Raw genomic sequence first — 18000 nt, forward strand, 5'->3', positions numbered from 1 at the left:
CAGGCCCCTCCTGGCCGGTGCGTCCGCCGGGCCCGGTCCGGCGGCGGCAGCGGCGGCGGGCGGAGGAGGGGGCTGCTGAGCGGCGTCTGCCGGAGCCAACGGGCGGCGGGGACGGGGGCGGGCGCTGCGGGGGTGTCGGGTTAGAGCGAGGCGTGACCCAGCTGACGGGCGCCGTGCGGAGCCGGGCGGCGGGCGCGGAGCCGAAGCCGGCGGGGAGCGGTAGCAGCAGACAGCGGCGCACGGCGTCGGTAGCGGTCGGCTCTGGCGCGGCGTCTCATCCACCCCCTCGTGAGCCTGGGGAACCTGCAGCTCAAAGCCGCCGCCAGCCACGCCACCATGTACCCCGGCAACAAGCGGAAAAAGCTCTGGCGGGAGGAGAAAGGTATTACGGCCCTTCCCGCCGCCCGGTACCGGGCCCGGGCCCGCTTTTCCCGCCTTTCCCTCACGTTGACCCGTGAGGGGGGCGCGGGGGGGGGTGGTGGGGTGTCCCGTCTTCTCAGAGCTGTCGCCGCCTCGCTGCGGGGTGTCCGGCGGCGCTTCCCGCCGCCCGGGGCTGAGGTGACGGGGTGGTGGTGGTGGGGGGGTGGGTGTGCTCCGTGCTCTCCGCCGTTGCCCCTGGGGTCTCCCACCTGAAACACCCCAAAATTGCGCACACTCGGGGTCCCCCTCGCCTCTCGGCAGCCCTCCGGGCTGCCGAGAGGCGAGGGGGACCCCGAGTGTGCGGCATTAAGGCTTGTTTCTCCCTCCACCTTGGTTATTGCTGACTAACTTTGCCTGTGAGGAGAGGGGGCCCTGGGGCTGAGGGGAGGCGGGGGGGGGAGAAAGAACAACCCCTCTCCTGAGGGCTTCCCGCCCCCGAGTCACCTTGTGGAAGTATTTCAGGCCGAAAAGTTAGGCACATGCCGTTAAAAGGTGCCCTTTCTCATTTTAACGCGTATGTTTTCCAGGGGAAATATGGTTTATTGGTATCGCTGGTGTAATGCACTTGAGTTTAGCTTCTAGTGTTGATCAGCCGGGGTGAAATGGGTGGGGTATGGGGGCTCTCAAAGCACAGCCCCCCCCAACAAATATTTGCTCCTTTTTTTTTTTTTTTTTTTAAGCACCCCCACCCTGTGTAGTCTCACTTTATAAAACCCCATCGTCAAACTCTAGAGCATGAAAACCGTGGGTCAAGTGTTTTATGCAGACCTTGCCATTTTGATGCTTTATATTGATCATGTGGAGAGCAATGTAAACATTAAGAGAAACTGACACAGTGGAAGCATAATATTTACATCGGCTAGGAGGAAACGCTTCTTGCCTGGTGTGTTTACAAATAATCTAGAAATATACAAGGAGGAGAGGAAGAAAAACAAAAACACACCAGTGGGTCATATTTTAAGTTTTCTTTGTCTTCCATCACCCCTATGACTGTGTGTGCGTTTCAAGCCAAGAAGGCAGAAGACCAGTTTGAAGGATAGGATTCATCCTTTTTGTGTGTGGCAGAAATCAAGTGCACGTTTCTAAGGAAAAATTGTTAAAACACAAACAAACTGATGTCTCTGTAGGTTAGCTGCTCCCTCAAACGAAGCGTGTTTTGTTGTGTACTTTTTTCTTTCAAAACTGTCTTACAAAGCATGCTTCTGTAGTTAAGGTGAGGCAACAAATTTCTACCAGATGTTTTAAGTTTCTGTTTTCAACAGAGAAGATATAGTTAAATCTTCTCAGGCGTTGCTTATGTGCAATCAACTATAACTGACTTTCCCTGTGCATGTCCTTAATGCTGGATGTTGCTGCCTTCAAAAAATGCTGGTATTGTGCTGGGGGCAGATGGGGAAGGGTTTCTGGTAGGCTCTGGTGAGTGTTCCCGTTACTCCCGCTTGTCTCTTCCAGCTCTGCCGCTGTCTGTGCGAATTCATAGCCTGGCACGTGAACTCAAACCCCTCGGTAAGGAGGGTCAAGTGGAGGGGCTGGAGGGTAAGCTGGAGACCTGAGCTGCAGGCACGCTTTTGTTGTCTTGACTGTGAGGATGGTGGTCTCTATCAGTACGGTGATGTTACTGAATGCAAACCAGAGCTCATGACTGCTGGTGAGATTTTTCTATCTGGGGAAGCATGTTTGTGAGTGCTAGCTGGCCAGAACTTGGTGTCTCTTTGCGTAGTGAGAACAAACAGCATTTGCCAGTCTTCTGCCCCAGTAACTGCTTTCCAGCACCACGTTGATGATACTGGCCCTGGGTGTTTTGAGTGAGGAGGGCAGAAAACACTTCCATGTTCATAGTTGGCATTGCTGTTCAGCTTGTAGCCCTGTGTGACTGTTCTTACAGAGTACCTTCTCTACTAGAGAGGAAAACTATAGAAGCCCAACTTCTTTCCTTCCTATCTACCCAGATTGTACTTCTGAAATCAAATATTTTGTTAGGTCTGCCTTTGCCTTTCCCAGGTACTCCTGAACCCCTGTAAAGCTGGCTGTGCTCACTGGTTCTGCTCTTCCCATGAAGCTCTGAGGGCAATCGTTCTCAGCCTTTTATATTCTGAAGAACTTTTTAAAATGAAAAAGCACTGATGGCTAAATATTGAGTTCAAACCCACTGACAATAAGCTCGCTTTTCTTAATTACTTTCTTGGTAATTAAGGGTTGGTCCACGTTCTCCCAGGGTGGATCTTGCTTGAGGACAGCTGAAACAGAGTAGGAGCGGGAATGGAGTTGATTTCAGAGGCTTAGACACAGGACTGGTCTGCCTGGAAACTGTACTTGTAGCTAAGGCTGCTGGAAGCATCTTCCAGGAGGTTTGTGTATAATTAAGACTCAGTTTAAGTTCTCACTGCTGACTCGCAAGAGCAAAGTTTTATAAAACCTTCCTATAGAGAGGAACTTGTGTTTTGAAGGCACAGAACTGGCTCTGTAACCTCTTCAGCAAAAGGCAGTCAAACTTCTTCTGCCTGTTGGTCCCTCAAGCCTGACACGCACAGATACACACCCTCTCAGGTTTGCCCTTCTGTAGTACTTCTAACATCCACGTTAAATACTTGGTGTTTTGTATGCTTGAAGATCAAGAAATGGAGTTAAGCGCATATCTGTTGTGCATAATGGTGATCCTAATCACATTAGTTTTATTCTTGCATTTGTAAATATCCAATTAAGATACCAGGCCTGAATAATGGGAGAGAAATGTTTGTCAACTGAAGAAATTGGTAATACTGTCAAAAGTATAAAAATAAACTTACTTTGATAAGGGAGTCTGTGCTCAAAACCTGCCTTTGGTTATTAGACTGTGCTGATGGCAGCCTGCATAATTAGGAAACTATTTTGCAAAAAAAAACCAAAACAAACCCCAAACCCAGTGAAAGTGATTTTCTTTCCTTTTTTTAAGGTTTGATCTGAAAAGCAGTTTCCATGTTCAACTCGCTCACTGGTCCTTCAACTTGAGATGAAAATATTCTTTTCATGTCCATCTAGTCCTTTACGCCAAAGGCAAATAATATAGGTCTAGTCCTCCACTACTCCCCTAAAAACTCTTGAATCATCAAAGAGCATTTATTACTGATTAGTGTGTCAAGAAAAACTATTAGTACGTTACTAGTAGTACAGTGCCACTGGTAAAAACAGACCCAGAAACTTCATTAGCATGTGGGTGTCATGATAAAGCTCTACAGGTTTGGTTTTTTGTTTTTCCCCTCTCTGTTTGGAAGGGGAAAAGCTCTGCATCTTGTGCTGAGCTAATACTAAGCGTTGATGAGGTGGGGAGGGAGAAGAGGATGTGGTTGCAAAAATCGGGTACAGGGTCTTGCTGAAGCGCCGGGGTTGTTTGCAGTGTTGTGTCGTTGGGATGTTTTTTTCTTGTCTTAGAACTTAGTCCATTTATAGCAAGGTCTGAAGAAGAGTGAAGTTGGCAGCAGCCGTCATAATTGTACAATCTTTGAGGCTTTACTTTTCACTAAATGTCTGAAAAAAGATGTGGTGACTTTCTCAGGAGAAAACAACCATCCATATGTGTTTTAGTGTGGTAACCAAGTGTATCATATTAATGCTTAAATAAAAATCTCTAAAGCTTAACCCATGCTGCTCGCTTTAAATCCAGGTTCTGTTTTGCAGCGCTTTAAATCCAGCAGATGCGGTTCATGCTGATCCTGGTCTGCTTTTTAGAAACATGTTTAGCCAGTGGCTGGCAGTGGGCTTTCCTGGCGCTTTGTATTATGTTCAACCAGAGTTTGTCGAATGTATGTACTTGTATTACTTACTCTTGGGTACCTAACAGATATCCTAGTATTTTCTACAGCTACTGATTTCTGGCCCAAAATGGGATTAAATGCCCCTGGATGTGTCTAAAGCAAATGACAGCAGTTTTCTCATGCTGAAAATTACATTGTTTGCGGAACAAAAAAACCAACCAAACAAAAATGCCTTTGTTATCACCCCAGCCATCTAGAAAGTGACATAACGTTTGCTTTAGCTCTAATTTCTGTTGTAATGTAGTAGCACTTTGTTAATTTTGTGCCATGCTCCCTGCCTTTACTTGCTGGCATTGGTAAACTCATTTCAGTAAGAATGTTTCTAATTTTGATCTTCCTAACTTTTTTTAAAGTTCTGGTTTACAAATGCAGAACCTGAAGAATAGAGTTTAATACCTGAAAACTCTCTATAAAACAACAATTAACAACAATTTCCTACTTAATAAGCTTGCTGTTAGTTCTCTGATACTTAAAGTGGCAGGAAGAAGAGGCACAGTAGCGATATGGGGAGGAAGTCTGGACAGCCAGGAGCGCAGTGAAGAGGCATTTCTTTTTGCTGAACTGGGATATCCAGAAATAGGTGCATGCAGTTGTTTAGAGGCACCATGTTTAGCTCCTATTACTTGTAACTCATTGAATCACCCATGCTTGGTTCTCTTGAATGGCATTTAATTGCATCAAGGATGCTGAATTGGTCACTATTTGACTAATGTGCAAGAATATATGAAAGTTTGCAAAACTTTTTTTATTTCTCTTTCCCCTAAACAGAGCGTTTGCTGAAGATGACCTTGGAAGAAAGACGCAAAGAGTACTTAAGGGATTATGTTGCATTGAAAAATATTCCAACGTGGATGGAAGACTTAAAAAGTAAGAGCGAAAGTGATGGTAAGTAAAACGGGAATCTTTTGAAATACAGACCATTCTGTTTTCTCAGTCTGAAGTTACTTTTAGGAGGGCCAAGACTTAGAACCCATGTTGTTACTAAAAGCAGCAGCCTAACATGGGAACAAGAGCACTTTGGGGGCAGGGGGGGAAAACCCCAAGAAAATGTCTTAAAGCTTCACTGGTCTCCACTAATTCTGCGAGTATCCCCAGAGTCATAACAACACCGATACCCTTAAGTGTGTAAAATAGCTATTCTCTGCATGAGTCTTACTTTCCAGATACTCCAGCAGTCAGCCATGCCTAATAAACTTTGTCTTTCAAACTTAGCAAGCATAATGATATGGGGAATGTCAGCAAAATAGTGTTGTTCTTGTAGGTGGCTGAAAAGCAGAGGGGAAGTGCGCAAGTCGTGTTGTTTTCTGAAAATCCAGAAATGGGAGAAGATTGGATTTGAAGCCTCTTACTTATGGTGCTGCCTGCTTTCTTGGGCTGAGGAACATCAGCCTGGCCTGGATTAACTCCCCTTCTCTTAGCTTGTGCAGTGTTATCACGGTTATGATCACCAGCACAGTTGTCTAAATACTTGCAGTGAAGGCTGACCAAAAATGAGAATACGATTCACTTCGAAAATTCTGTATTCTGTACGTAATTCTGTAACAGTGCCTTGTTCTTTGTCTAGTTCTCTTTCATTCACACAAGTGTGTGGAAGAAGAGGGACTTCTTCTGAGCTGGTTTCCTCCTCCTTTTTTCCTTTCTATGTCTTGTTATCCTACTTGGCTGAAACTTGTGTTTTTTGGAGGAGGCTCTAACTATGAGATCTGAAGTGTTTCCTGCTTCTGCAGATACAGGACTAGTTTTCTGACCCTTTTGTTATCATTAAGGACAAATACTGGCCTGTGTGAACAGCTGTGTAGGGTAATCTCGTGGCTGCAGGTGAATGCAGGTCTTTATGATAACACTCCAGGTGAGATGAGGCCTGGAACTAATCAGCTGTTCTTAATAAAATGGGAAAGCTGTAACAGTTATTTTAGCACAATCTGGAGGAGCTGACAGATTTGCAGATGCCATTGTCATAAACAACTAATGCTATCATCTACTCCTAAAAGCATCTTTAATGACTTTTGAAGTGAAAATATGTCGGAAGTTGCTGAGCTCTTCAACGCTGATGAGTAGTTGTATTACAATAGTACCCATAGACCCCGTTCTCCCATCAGAGCAGGCCTTTTATATGTAGAAAACAAAGGCTGCATAAAAAGATGACCTGACTTCTCCAAAGTTCATTTCGGAGGCCTGCACTACATGGGGATATGCAGTATGTCACGTGGTTTAACTGGGAGACTCTTTGTCTTTTCTAGCCTAAACTATGTTTTTCTTCTAACTGCTCTCAGATTCCGTATAACGTGCTAAAATTCACAAATCTTGTGTTGCTTGGGCTGCTGAACGTGACAAGGTGTGGACTTGCGTTGTGATTGCTGTTACACTTCACATAAGCAAAATGTCAGTGTCTAATATGTGGGTATTGAATCATGGCAGTGGTGAATTTATTTTCTTGTAGCTGCTCTTGCATTCTTTCTGTTACTACCCAGTACACAGCAAAAAATGCTGGAAGGCAAAAGTTGTGCTGAAACACTTCTCTGCTACTTGAAGCTTTTGTTACACTGTACATTCAGGGGAAAATACCCATAGTCACTTGGTTTTTTGATGTATTTGTTGTAAATAAGCCATGTGGAATAGTGAACTTCTAGAAGGTTAGACTGCTGAAATGCTTCCACTTTTCAACTGATCAGTACAATTAAAAGAAATATGTATATTAATGTGACTGTTACTGCATCTGTTTCAAACTTTATTTACCTTCAGAGTGGGGTGAACATCTAAGGGATCAAGAGTGTGTAAGAACTGTCTTTCTGAGGTGAAATACTGAAAAACTAGAATTTCATTCTTGTTGCTGATGAGAACTTCTGCTCCATATATTGGGACATATGGAGGGCAACCGGTACAACCTAAATGAGACTCTGGACAGAGCAAGTGAAGCCCCAGGTATGACGAAATCGGTGATGACTTGACAATGCCACGCCCAAGTTCTGGTATTTTCTTCAAGTGAAAGGCTACTTGCAGTGACAAACTAAAGAGGTCTGAAGGGGGCGGGGGGGAATTCTCTGCGTGCTTGACAAGCCAAACCAGCAACTGATGGGGAACGTGGAAAAAGTTCTTTACCATTTACTTCCCACACTGTATACAGTGAAAAAATGACAGATTGATTAGTAAAGTGTGGAGTGGCTGTTCAGGAAGAGTGATGAGGAGAAATCAAGAAAGGAACCAAGAACAAATAAAGTGAAGCAGGTGCAATCAGTCAGCTGCTGGAGTAAGAAGCTGTAGAAGGGGAGAGCATCTGGGCTGGCAATAGTCCCTGTAGATACTCAACTGGAGATTAAGGGTGTTCAGGACTACACAAATTTTTGCGCTGACGGTTAGGAAAAATGGCGTGAACAGTACAAAAGCTTTACGGTAACCATTTTTAAATGCAAATGACTCGCTGGAGGGTGTTAGGAGATTCCACTTAGGCACACATTTTTGTTACATGAAAGTTTAACAGAAGACTATTGAAAAGTCTGTGTGCAGAACTGCTGAAACTGAAATGACCTAAAAGGTTCATGTTGGGAAGGAACCAACTTGACCGCCATGATACCTCTGCATGCTCTTTATTGACAAGTTTGGAGACCACAGCTTAGTTTGTGGAGGAAAGTATTTCTTCCCCACCTCTCCTTGTCCACCCTTTGGTATGAAGTTGTGTTCAGAACTAAATTCTGAAGAAAACCAGTAAAGCTTGGAATAAGTGGATGTTAAGGTAAATTTTGGCAAGGCTGGAAGCCCTTATAAGAGGGAGATGTGTAACAACGTAAAGGCTTCTGAGGAGCGAAGTTAGGGAATTCTAAGCGGCAGCGGACAAGGGCTTTGTCTTTTTTTATAGCAGCAAAGGTGTTTGGAAACATTTGGAAGTTGAAAGCACCTGTGTATAGTTTTTTGTCTTTGTTTTGCTCTTCTGTGACTAAAACAAAAACCTACGATTTTTGCAGGTGTCCTCATGTGGACTTGACTAGCTGTAAGAAATTAAGTTGGTGTGTGTTTTGGCATGGAATTTGGCCAATGTTTCTGATAGTTTTTGATTTCTGGGAGGGGGGGTGGCGCAATGTGGTGTGCGGGGACTAAGCCCGGTGCCCACTGCTCTGAACTGAGGGAAGCAAGCTGATGGGGGTGCGTGCATTTCCAGGAGGACTATGTTGTCAACGCCCCTGGGATTTGGTGTACAACTTGCCAGGCTGCCTGAGTGGACCTCAGAGATCAAGTATTGTACCACTGTCCCTTTTCCTTCCATTACCGTTATTGACAAGTGGTCCTCTTTAATGTCAGAGGGGATGGTAGGAAGGGAAGAAAATTCTTGTTCTTGAAGTAGTTCTGTAAACTGTCTTTGTTTTAACTGCATTTATTAAGGAAATGGGGAGTTGTCCACTTTGGAAACGAGGAATGAGCCTGTCATACAGGGCTGGATAGTACATATATACTGTAATCGATCGTTCCTCCCACTTCTTATCCTTCAGATATACCAAAGGCAGACACATCTCATCTGTTCTGTTATGTACTTTGACGTAGAGTTCCTTCCTGACAACGTGGGAATAATGGACTTGTTTTCTGAAGCTCTGGAATTTGTATACCTTTATTTCAATGCTATTTATTATGTACCATTTCATGCTAGGCACTCATCCTGTACAGCAGTGGTAACTTACGAGTTGTGATGCTTGGTGAATAAAATGCCACCATGTAGACAAATAACTAGAGTGTTTTTTGAAGTTAAACACATATATTAGCTTTTTTTTGTGTACACAGTTATTCCCAAAGATGTCTTTACTCTTCAGTGGGGAATGAGAGAGATGACTTCATAAAACTTTTTCTTGAAAGCTTTTTGAAAAATTAGGGTCTTGAGAATTCTGTTGTCACTGACTTTTGTGTGTCACTGGTAGAAAAATGTTTTGTTGGGATAATTCAGAAAATGGAATAAATGATATAGTTTAACTCAAGGCAGCTGACAGTCCTGCTGACTCTCACAGGCTCTGGGATTCATTGGTATAGCAGCAGTGCCAAGAAAACAGCAAATTCAGGTGATGGTTTAAAGATCTTTGCTAATGCTAAGAACTACTTCTGATTAGATGAAGTTAAAAAGGAAGAACACAGTAACTGTTGAGGTTTTTTATCTTTGTTTAAGATTAAATGACATGAAAGGTCTGCAGTCTTTTTAAGCAAGTCTTGAAGTAGGTTTAGATATTTTGGCATCCTCTGGATTTTCTTAATCTGCTATATTTTTAGAAAACGATATGGTTCAAACTGTATTCGAATTAATCTACTTTAATACTGAGGATTTTATGTATAATAGTAAGGTTTGGATTTAATAAAAGCATCTTGGTACTATGAATCTCTAGCTTTCTAAATATTCACAGTGAGTTGACACAAGATTATAGAGACAAAACATCGAGATGAGCCACTTGAAACGCTTCATGCTGAAAAGAAAATGTGTGATAATACCGAGCTCCCTTGACCAGCATTTCTTGAGATGGTTAACTAACCACAGGTAATACTGGGTTCTTCAGAGCATCTCCATGTGGCTCTGTTTGATGTGAACAGCTGTCCTCCGGGAACTAGGAATCAAGGTGACGATCATCAAATGGCCTTTGGAAAGTAATGCCACTGCTAAGCTGAAGTGAAATTCAGCCAGGCGTCTACAAGTGGGAAATAGCATCTCTCTAAACCACTTGTTATTTTCAGTGAGTTATACAGAGAAAGAAATTGTGTTCTACTAGAACATTAAGATTGTCAAAAGTTGCCCGACAATCAACAAGTTTTGTCTGTAATAGCTATGTGAAACTAGTACGCTTCAAGACCATCCCCCCCACCAAAAAACCCCAGTCCATCAGCTTGTGTTATCTTTTTTCTTATAGTGGCATTAACAACTGTCTTTAGAACAGATTTCTAGCTGAATGACAGGGATGACAGTAAATCGAGGCATCTTAGGTCAGTGTGATACTTGCTACCCGTCAGTCAAAGAAAATGGTGCTTTTGCTACTGAAACTCTTTGTTTGGTTAAGTTCACAGTACAGCAGTTTTTCTGCTGAATTCACGTAGAAAACTGCGATAACTTGTGCGCCACAGTTCAGGATCTCCTGCTATTAGCTGTGGCCTTGAATGCGAGTTCCAGCTTCGCTTAAGCTCAGTGCTATATTTGGTTTTGTCCTTACTTTTCATATATTGGCATGCTGCTCTGTTACTCATGCTAAACGTTTTGTCACAAGGTTTCTTGAAGACTAGTGTGTTTAAGGTTAGAAAGCTGTGTCATTTAGATGCATGTGGAGATCACTGCTTATGAATTGCTGTGTATAATAGCTGGGGGAGCTCCACTAAAAGACTAACATCTGTGGCTTTGATGAATTGTGTGAAGATCATGGCAATGAAGTATTTTGAATGCTTAGGAAATGTCATGCTTTTGGTGGAAATGGCTATAAATCTGTTTGCTCATTTCTGTTGTCTGTCCATGTTATGCATATATTAAGGAAGCAGCAAAGGAATTGGAGTGGTAACAACAGCAAACCATGTTTGCAGCTTATTAGTCTGTTCTAAAGGTGTCCAGGAGTCTGCATGCCCGTGGCGTAATGCGGAGTGACTTTAAGGCTGTGGTGGTTTACGTTTGGCTGCAACAGCTATCAAAGGCTGCCAGAGCAACGGGGAGTAACCGGAGCCCTGTGTGCTCTGCTTCTCCCAGGCTCTTGGCTGCCCTTTGGGGATCTGTCCTGAACAGATGCAAAGCTGCAGAGTGGTACAAATCTGACCATGTGATCTACTGACCCCACGCACCTTTCCGTCTTCCTAAACGTATACCTCAGCTATTCTTTTCCGAAGATAGCCTTGCACAGCACAGAGATGGGAAAAACTCTTCAGGTGCAAGTTTACTTGAGTGTAAACTGAGAAATAACCTTTGAGGGAGGGGGGTGGTGGTGGTTCATTTTTAGAAGCAAGTATTCCTATCTAGTTAGTGATATCCCTGATGCAAGTGGATAAAGCAGCGTGTTTAGTGTGGTGGGGGAAAAAACTGCGGTAAACAAAAAGAACCAATATGTATTCAATTGACCTTGTAATTCCCTGGTGAGCTGCATGCATATAACCTTTACAGGATGGATTAGCTGTCAAAGAAATGACGATTGTGTTACAGTTTTCTTTAAAGTGTTTTGGGGAAAAACAAAAAATCTTGCTTTCAGCAAGTGTGAGATGATTATTAAAAAGCAAAAAATCAGCTCTGTTTATATAGATTAAGAACACATAATCCACTGTGGCTAATTCTCTCTCCAAGAAAGTAAATCACTTGTCTTTGATGTAATTAAGACGATGACTTCTTTTTAAGTTGCTGTTCCATGATTTTTTTTAACAAGTTAACTTCCACACAGCGTTAAGCTTATACAGGTCCTTGATAGAGTTATCGTTTTGTGGCCCTTTTGCATGCAGCTGAGAGAACCCTCTTATCTCCAGTGGCAGCCAGCTCCTCAAGGGACAAGAGTTAACCGTAGGAAAGGATGCTGCCCTCAACAGTAAATTAGTATCCTTATTGAAGCTCCACAAGCTCTCGGTGTGTTTTAGAATGTAATAGTAGGTGGAGAGGCAAAGGGAAGTTAAGCACGTCTTTGCCAGAAAGAATATTTCTAATGTTTAAGTGCTGGCGACATGAGTCTTGACCAGATTTAATAACTCCCAAGCTTCTGTCCCATGCAATATGAGAAACAATCCTTTTTTTGTAGCTATTGAACATCACTGTGCACTGCAGCTTTTTACAGAGGTCCCTAAGGAAGTATTAACCAGAGTTAGAAAGTCCAGATGATGCAGTGTGCTGGCAGCTGGTAGGCTCGTTCAGAGTGTGAGGAAGGACGGCTTTAGCAGCAGTGATGCTGTGTGTAAGTCGGTATGTGCTGTTCCTCAGAAATTGCTGAGAAAGTTTGGGGTTTCTCAAGTTCCAGCCTGGAGCTTTTCAGTGCCTGACTTGTCTCATATTCAAGACTACTAAAGGAAAGAAGAAGAATAGTAACTTTTTGAGTGAGGTAGTTTAATATATGTGGAGGAAAAGTAAGAGGTTATACATCTTGGTTTCCAGTAATTTGTGTTTATGTATATGTCTGTCTTTTCTCCTTTGATTATTATTTTTTTCCCCTCCCCTTTTTTGTGTATAAAGGATGAGCCCCTTTTGAGTGTAGGGGATTGCAAGATCAAATCCCCAAATTAATTTCTCGCTCTACAAAGACAGTTTCGGTAAGTCATCTACTTTTGCTCAGTACGGTAGCTTGGCTAGAGCCCCGATCTATAATTTATGATGGATTGTGGCATATGTCCTCACAGTCTTTTGCAGGCAGATGTGAGCCAACGTGTCGGCCTGACTAGAAGCCATGTGTCTACCATTAGGTTGAGGCCAAGATCGAGCTGTTAAATTGTACCCTTGTCATGGCTTACTAGTGTAGACCTGTTGCCCTGTCGACTGGCTGCATGACTTTTGGATATCTTCGATTCAAGCGTAGGTGGAAAAAGCTGATGTCCTCCTACAGAAGACTGGGAGCCTCTTGATAAGACAGTAAGAGGCTGGTATGGCTTGTCTGTCACATATGAGCTGCAGTGAATTAAGACATTTCTGAAGGTGCTGAACTATTGCTTCAACTAGGATTTGCTGCCTGGGGCTAATAGTAATTAGTGATCACACAGGGTAGGCCTGTCAACTGCTGCTTTCTGGATGTGGGAGGCTTGCATCAAGTCTGCAAGTTCACCACCACGTAAGGATACTGCTTTAACTCCCTTGATAAGGTAGGGGGATCACTGATGTAGTTGAAGCTCACTGAGCTCTCTGTTTGGGTCATATTAACCAGCTTTCATGCACAGCTGCGTTTGCTTCATGCACAATTAAACACTTGATTATACACGTGTTAAAAACCCAATCACTGGAAACCAGATAAGCTTGGTTTCTCTTTTTTGGTTCACTAGAGCCAAACCGCTCACCACGTAGAAATGTCTCTAACAAACCAATTAATGTCCGAATAAGTTGTCGTAGTACTTCCTGTGTGAAGTGATATGTGGCTTTCTCTGTGAGAGGGCATCTAGCTGATGTGCCGTTGGAAAATCCAGTTGACACGCAATTCCTCAGCCCTGTAGGAAGTGCTGCATACAGACGTGTTCGTTACGATGCACAGAAAATGCTCTTCTGTGCTGGAGAGAAGGCTTAACAATCCAGTTTATATTTAAACTTCTATTTTGCACAGCTTTAAAAACCATTGAAATTACAATTTGATTTGTGGCTCCATTTCACTAAGAAATCTTTCTTATTTAAATGGGGGGAGGGGGAAGCATAACGTTTGTGCACAGAAAAGGTACTGAGACTTGCAGCTGTTGCGTGTTGGCTTGGCATGTTTGCAGAAGTGTACGTCACAAGGGCCTTTACCAAAGTTTCCAGATGTTTTTTTGTGGAGGGGATGCTATAGAATGCACATTTTGCAAAATTAAACCTCTTAACCTTGTGCTGGTATAGCCAATACATTTATTTCCAAAAGTGGAAGTAGTTCTCTACATGCACCTTTGCACTAATAGCATCTCTAGGAGTTCATGATCAAACACTTGAGTTAGAAAAGACTGCTCTATAGTTTACCAAGAGGATCCTGTCCAAAAGACTCGGTCCATCTGTAATGCAGATATGAAGAAAGCGTAGAACTGTTGGCACATCTGTCTTGCTTTAAAACATTTACCTGCCTTATCCTACCCTTTGCTTTTTCAGAGGCTAGTTTATGCAATTGTGGGCCTTTTTGATTGTCTCTCTGGTACTGATGGTCTATAAAGGTGTTGTAAGTTACTTGTTTTTCATTTGCTGCACAAATACGACTTGTAGTTGAAGTTCAGCCTGCATTGGATTTATTTCCTGTATGCTTAATGTAATTTTTTCCATATGAATAAGGTACTCTTTTTTTTTTTTTTTTTTTTTTTTTTTTTTAAAAGACACTGCTATCATACAAACATATTGTGTGTTGCAGTGCTGTCCTCTTGTGGGAATACTTAATCTGCATCAACTGAAAGCAAACCCCAGACTTGATGTGACTGTCACGGAGGGTATGGATCAGTTATATTTAAAGAAAAAGTGGAGTTCCATTTCCGCCCCCCCCCCTTTCTGCATTGCTACTGGAGTTCTTACAGGAGAAGGTTTGTAAGTGTATCGCAGATAACTAAATCTAGACAGAATAGGTGGTGTACACCAACATATGCCTATATTCACTTAAGGGCTTTGAGGTTTGGTGTGTCTTTTTTTTCTCAGTAGACATGCAGAAGGAGATAGAGCTAAATCTTTCTCCTAACTGCTAGTGAGTTTGTATTACTCTTTTATTTTTCAAGTCCTTAAAGTAAGCAAGTATGACTCACAACACTAATGGGTCTTGGTAGAGTCCTCTTCAAATATTGAAGATTTTCTTCTGTACCTTGCTGTTTGGATTGAAGCCCTATTGTTTCTTAGGGTAGCAAATTACATGTGGTATCTCGGGGAGTAGGGGAGGGGAAATGCTGCAAGGTAAGCACTACCCACCAAGCCTCATGTCTTCATGCGGAAAACATTATCTTTTGTACTTGCATAAAAACTTCCCTGTCTGTCCCCTGGTACTAGAAGACTAAAGTTCCTGCTCCCATCTGGTAAGCAGTTGTCACTATATCTCATGCAGAGAGGTTCTTGAATGACAATGCCATGAAATATTTGCTGACAGTTTTGCAGAAGTTTCATAGTTTGCTGGTAGTAACTTTTTATTTCCAAGCTCCACAGTACGTCCTACAAAAGGCTGTAGTGCTCAACTAGAGAAGCTGTTGCTTAGCAATGGTGTAGGGAATTCAAAAAAGCACCGAATGTAGAGTAAAAATTGTCTGACTGCTTAGTAAGCTAATGAATGAAAGCTAATGAATTTGTGGTTTCCCACTAGAAACTTATTTTAATTCTGCTTGGTGCTGTACGTGCTCTTCACACCTATTAAAAATGGGTTTTCACTTCTTGGTAAATAAAATAGATGCTACTGAAGACCGAACACCTGGTTGCTCATGAAAAGGCATTTTTTTTTTCTGGCCAGTTTCTAAAGCTGAGTGAAGGAATACTGTGCTGCTGGTAGCGTAAGTTTTGGATGAAGGCTCATAGTTATCCTGGGAGGTACTGGATTGATTTGAACGTGCCAGGAATAGTTGTATGAATGCTGTGATAATACCAAGACACAACTTTTGCAGTGAAGGTGACCCGCTTTGTCTTTGAAGGGATCTAGCGACGTAGCATCACCTGTAGTCTTCTAGCCTTATAGAAAAGTATCAACGTATTTCTGTGAGGCAATGAAGAGTGGTCTAAAGGAGCGTAATGTTTTTCTCTCAATTTTTGGACTTCCATTGTTAATCACAAGTTCTCTGTAGTAGAGGGAGGTTATAAAGTTGGAGACGATGCAGTGTAGTTCTTGCCTCCGTATGACCTTGGTTGACCATTTAATGTACTTCAGTACAACTCACTGCTGTTCGGGAAGGAGGATCTGTGCAGTGAAATTCTTAGTATCCCTCAGATTGAGGTACTGATAATCAGGCTTGGGCAAGAACTTAGTAAATATGCTATATCCAACAGCATTTTTATTCCAATATATTGTCACAAAGTCTTGAATCCCTCTGAAGGCTCACATTAAAAAAAACAACCAAACGAGACAGTGATTGAATGACTTTCTTCAAATACACAAAGCACAGCTCCTTCTGGGTCGCAGCTAAACCAGCAGCCATTCCTAGGGACCCTAAATCATGAAATCTCAAGCCAGCAGAAGCAAACATAGCAACCATAGCAGCTGGATGCTGACTCTCCAAGTAAACACACAAATACCCTAGGGCCTCAGCCTACTTATGTTGTGTCTTTGCTGTCACTGTGCATGCTGCTGAAGTGAGAAGACTTTGATTTATGAATTGACAACTGCGTGTCCCTGCAGACCAGGTTGCATCACAAGTAAGAATCAAGAATGTATTCCTTTTCTTGTTCTCCTTGTTTGTTATTACTGCTTTCTCAAACTTCAGTCTTCGGTACTTTTGCACTCCATACCAAGTCTTCCCGCGTTTTACAAAAACTTCAGAAAAAGGGCAAGCTTCTCCATTCTCTCTCCTTCCTCTTCTCCCAGACTTAAAGGGGTTTTTTGCCTCTCAGTTTTGTTTTTGGGGAACGTACAGAGCTGTGTGGGATAGACTGAGGAGAAGGTTGGAATGTAACATTATAAGGACTATGCAAGACCTTTGTAACATAAGAATAATTGCATTTTTCATGAGCCTTGTGTGCGGGTTGTTAGGACTGACTGGCTGTTTTTTATCAATTCTCATGGTACACCACTCTGTCTTTAATGTGTAACGTAGTCTTCAATGGCTCCAATTCAATCGTGGCTGGAAAGTAGAGGTTTATATTTACAGCCCTGTTTGTGGGCTGCTGATAGCCATATCGCTGCATTTAACTTGGACCAAGTGAGTTAGTTCTGGGCTTTTTGCAGTAGCTTTAGAGGGGTGCGTTACAACACTGTTGAACTCAATTATGGTGTGGTTCATTGAATGTGGGCTCCTCAGTTAACCAGTGGACGTCAAGTGGTGCTCATGTCCTCGGATGGGGATATTTCATACCTCCTGAAAAACCTTGAATGGGAGATACCATGACCTCCTGACCGGGAAGATGGGGCAGAGTGCAATCTCAGCAAATTTGTCAGTGGTACAAAAGTGGGCAGTGTAGTTGATGCACCAGATGAGCCACAAAGATGATTAAGGGACTGGAGCATCTCTTCTGGAAGCAGAGGCTGAGAGAGCTGGGGTTTAGCCTGAAGAAAAGATGCCCCAGATGGGATCTGATCAATCTTTATAAACATATGATGGGAGGGTGTGAAGAAGACGACCGCAGACTCTTCTCAGCGGTACACAGTGACAGGACAGGAGGCAATGGGCATAAGTTCAGAGAGGAAATTCTTTCTGAGCATAAGAAAACAAAACCCCACACTTACTGTGAGGGTGGCTGAACACTGGAACAGGTTGCTCAGAGAGGTTGTGGAGTCTCTGGCTTTGGAGATACTCAAAATCCAACTGGAACAAGGTCCTGGGCAGCTTGCTCTGGGTGATCCTGCTTTGAGTGGGGAGGTTGGACTTGATGATCTCTAGAGTTCCCACCCAGCCTCATCAGTTGTGTGATTCGTGGTGTCTGTATGCCTCATAAGCTTCGTACTTGGCTATAGTCCTTGGCTAATCCAATTATGCCACTTTGTAATTAGCTGAAACAGAGCATATTGGCAGAGTGTGCAGCCAGGGAGAAGGTGGTGGTGTTCATTGTGAAGTGCCTTTGACTTGCATGTTGTGCTGCATTTTTGGCTAGGTAGAAAGTGATTTGTCTGCAACAGATGTTTCTTCCTTGTGCTCAGGTTCTGGTCTCGTTTAAGTCCAAGAAGTGATAGAGCAAATCTGTACTACAAATCTGAAGTAGTGGAGTGCATCTGTGAATGCTTTCCCCCTGGTGATGGAACATATGGAAATAATGCTGATCTTGGTTTAGATAAGCAATTGCCTTTCCTGTACAATCATCCACGGTTAGTAGGAGTAGAAGCAGGCACGTAATGTAACAGATCTTACAATCTGTCTTTCCTAATGCTTCGTAAGCCTATGCAGAAACAAATGGAATGGAAAGCTGTGTTATATGTGAGGTTAGTAATTGCTAATAGTTTGTCATTTCTAATCTGTACAAGACACTTGTAAAAACAAAGCATTAAAAAAAAAAAAGCACCGAAGGGAAGAGCACAGAGTACGTAGCAGAATGGTTGCTGCACGT

General features: G+C 42.9%; 1 protein-coding gene across 4 annotated transcripts in view; it reads left to right on the forward strand.

Moving 5' to 3' along the window:
- The first annotated feature begins 208 nt into the window (after positions 1 to 208).
- Positions 209 to 18000, forward strand: part of MACROD2 (mono-ADP ribosylhydrolase 2) — an 898754-nt gene continuing 880962 nt past the window's right edge. For 3 of the 4 annotated variants that reach the window (XM_050893412.1, XM_050893413.1, XM_050893415.1), the window contains exons 1-2: positions 209 to 382; positions 4980 to 5096. In XM_050893412.1, the coding sequence (XP_050749369.1) occupies positions 337 to 382; positions 4980 to 5096 (163 nt within the window). In that variant the 5' untranslated portion in view covers positions 209 to 336. The remainder of the gene's footprint in view (positions 383 to 4979; positions 5097 to 18000) is intronic. The other variant, XM_050893414.1, reaches the window with a different exon arrangement.

Source organism: Gymnogyps californianus, chromosome 3 (assembly GCF_018139145.2).
Source record: "Gymnogyps californianus isolate 813 chromosome 3, ASM1813914v2, whole genome shotgun sequence".
In the NCBI taxonomy this organism is placed as follows: domain Eukaryota; kingdom Metazoa; phylum Chordata; class Aves; order Accipitriformes; family Cathartidae; genus Gymnogyps; species Gymnogyps californianus.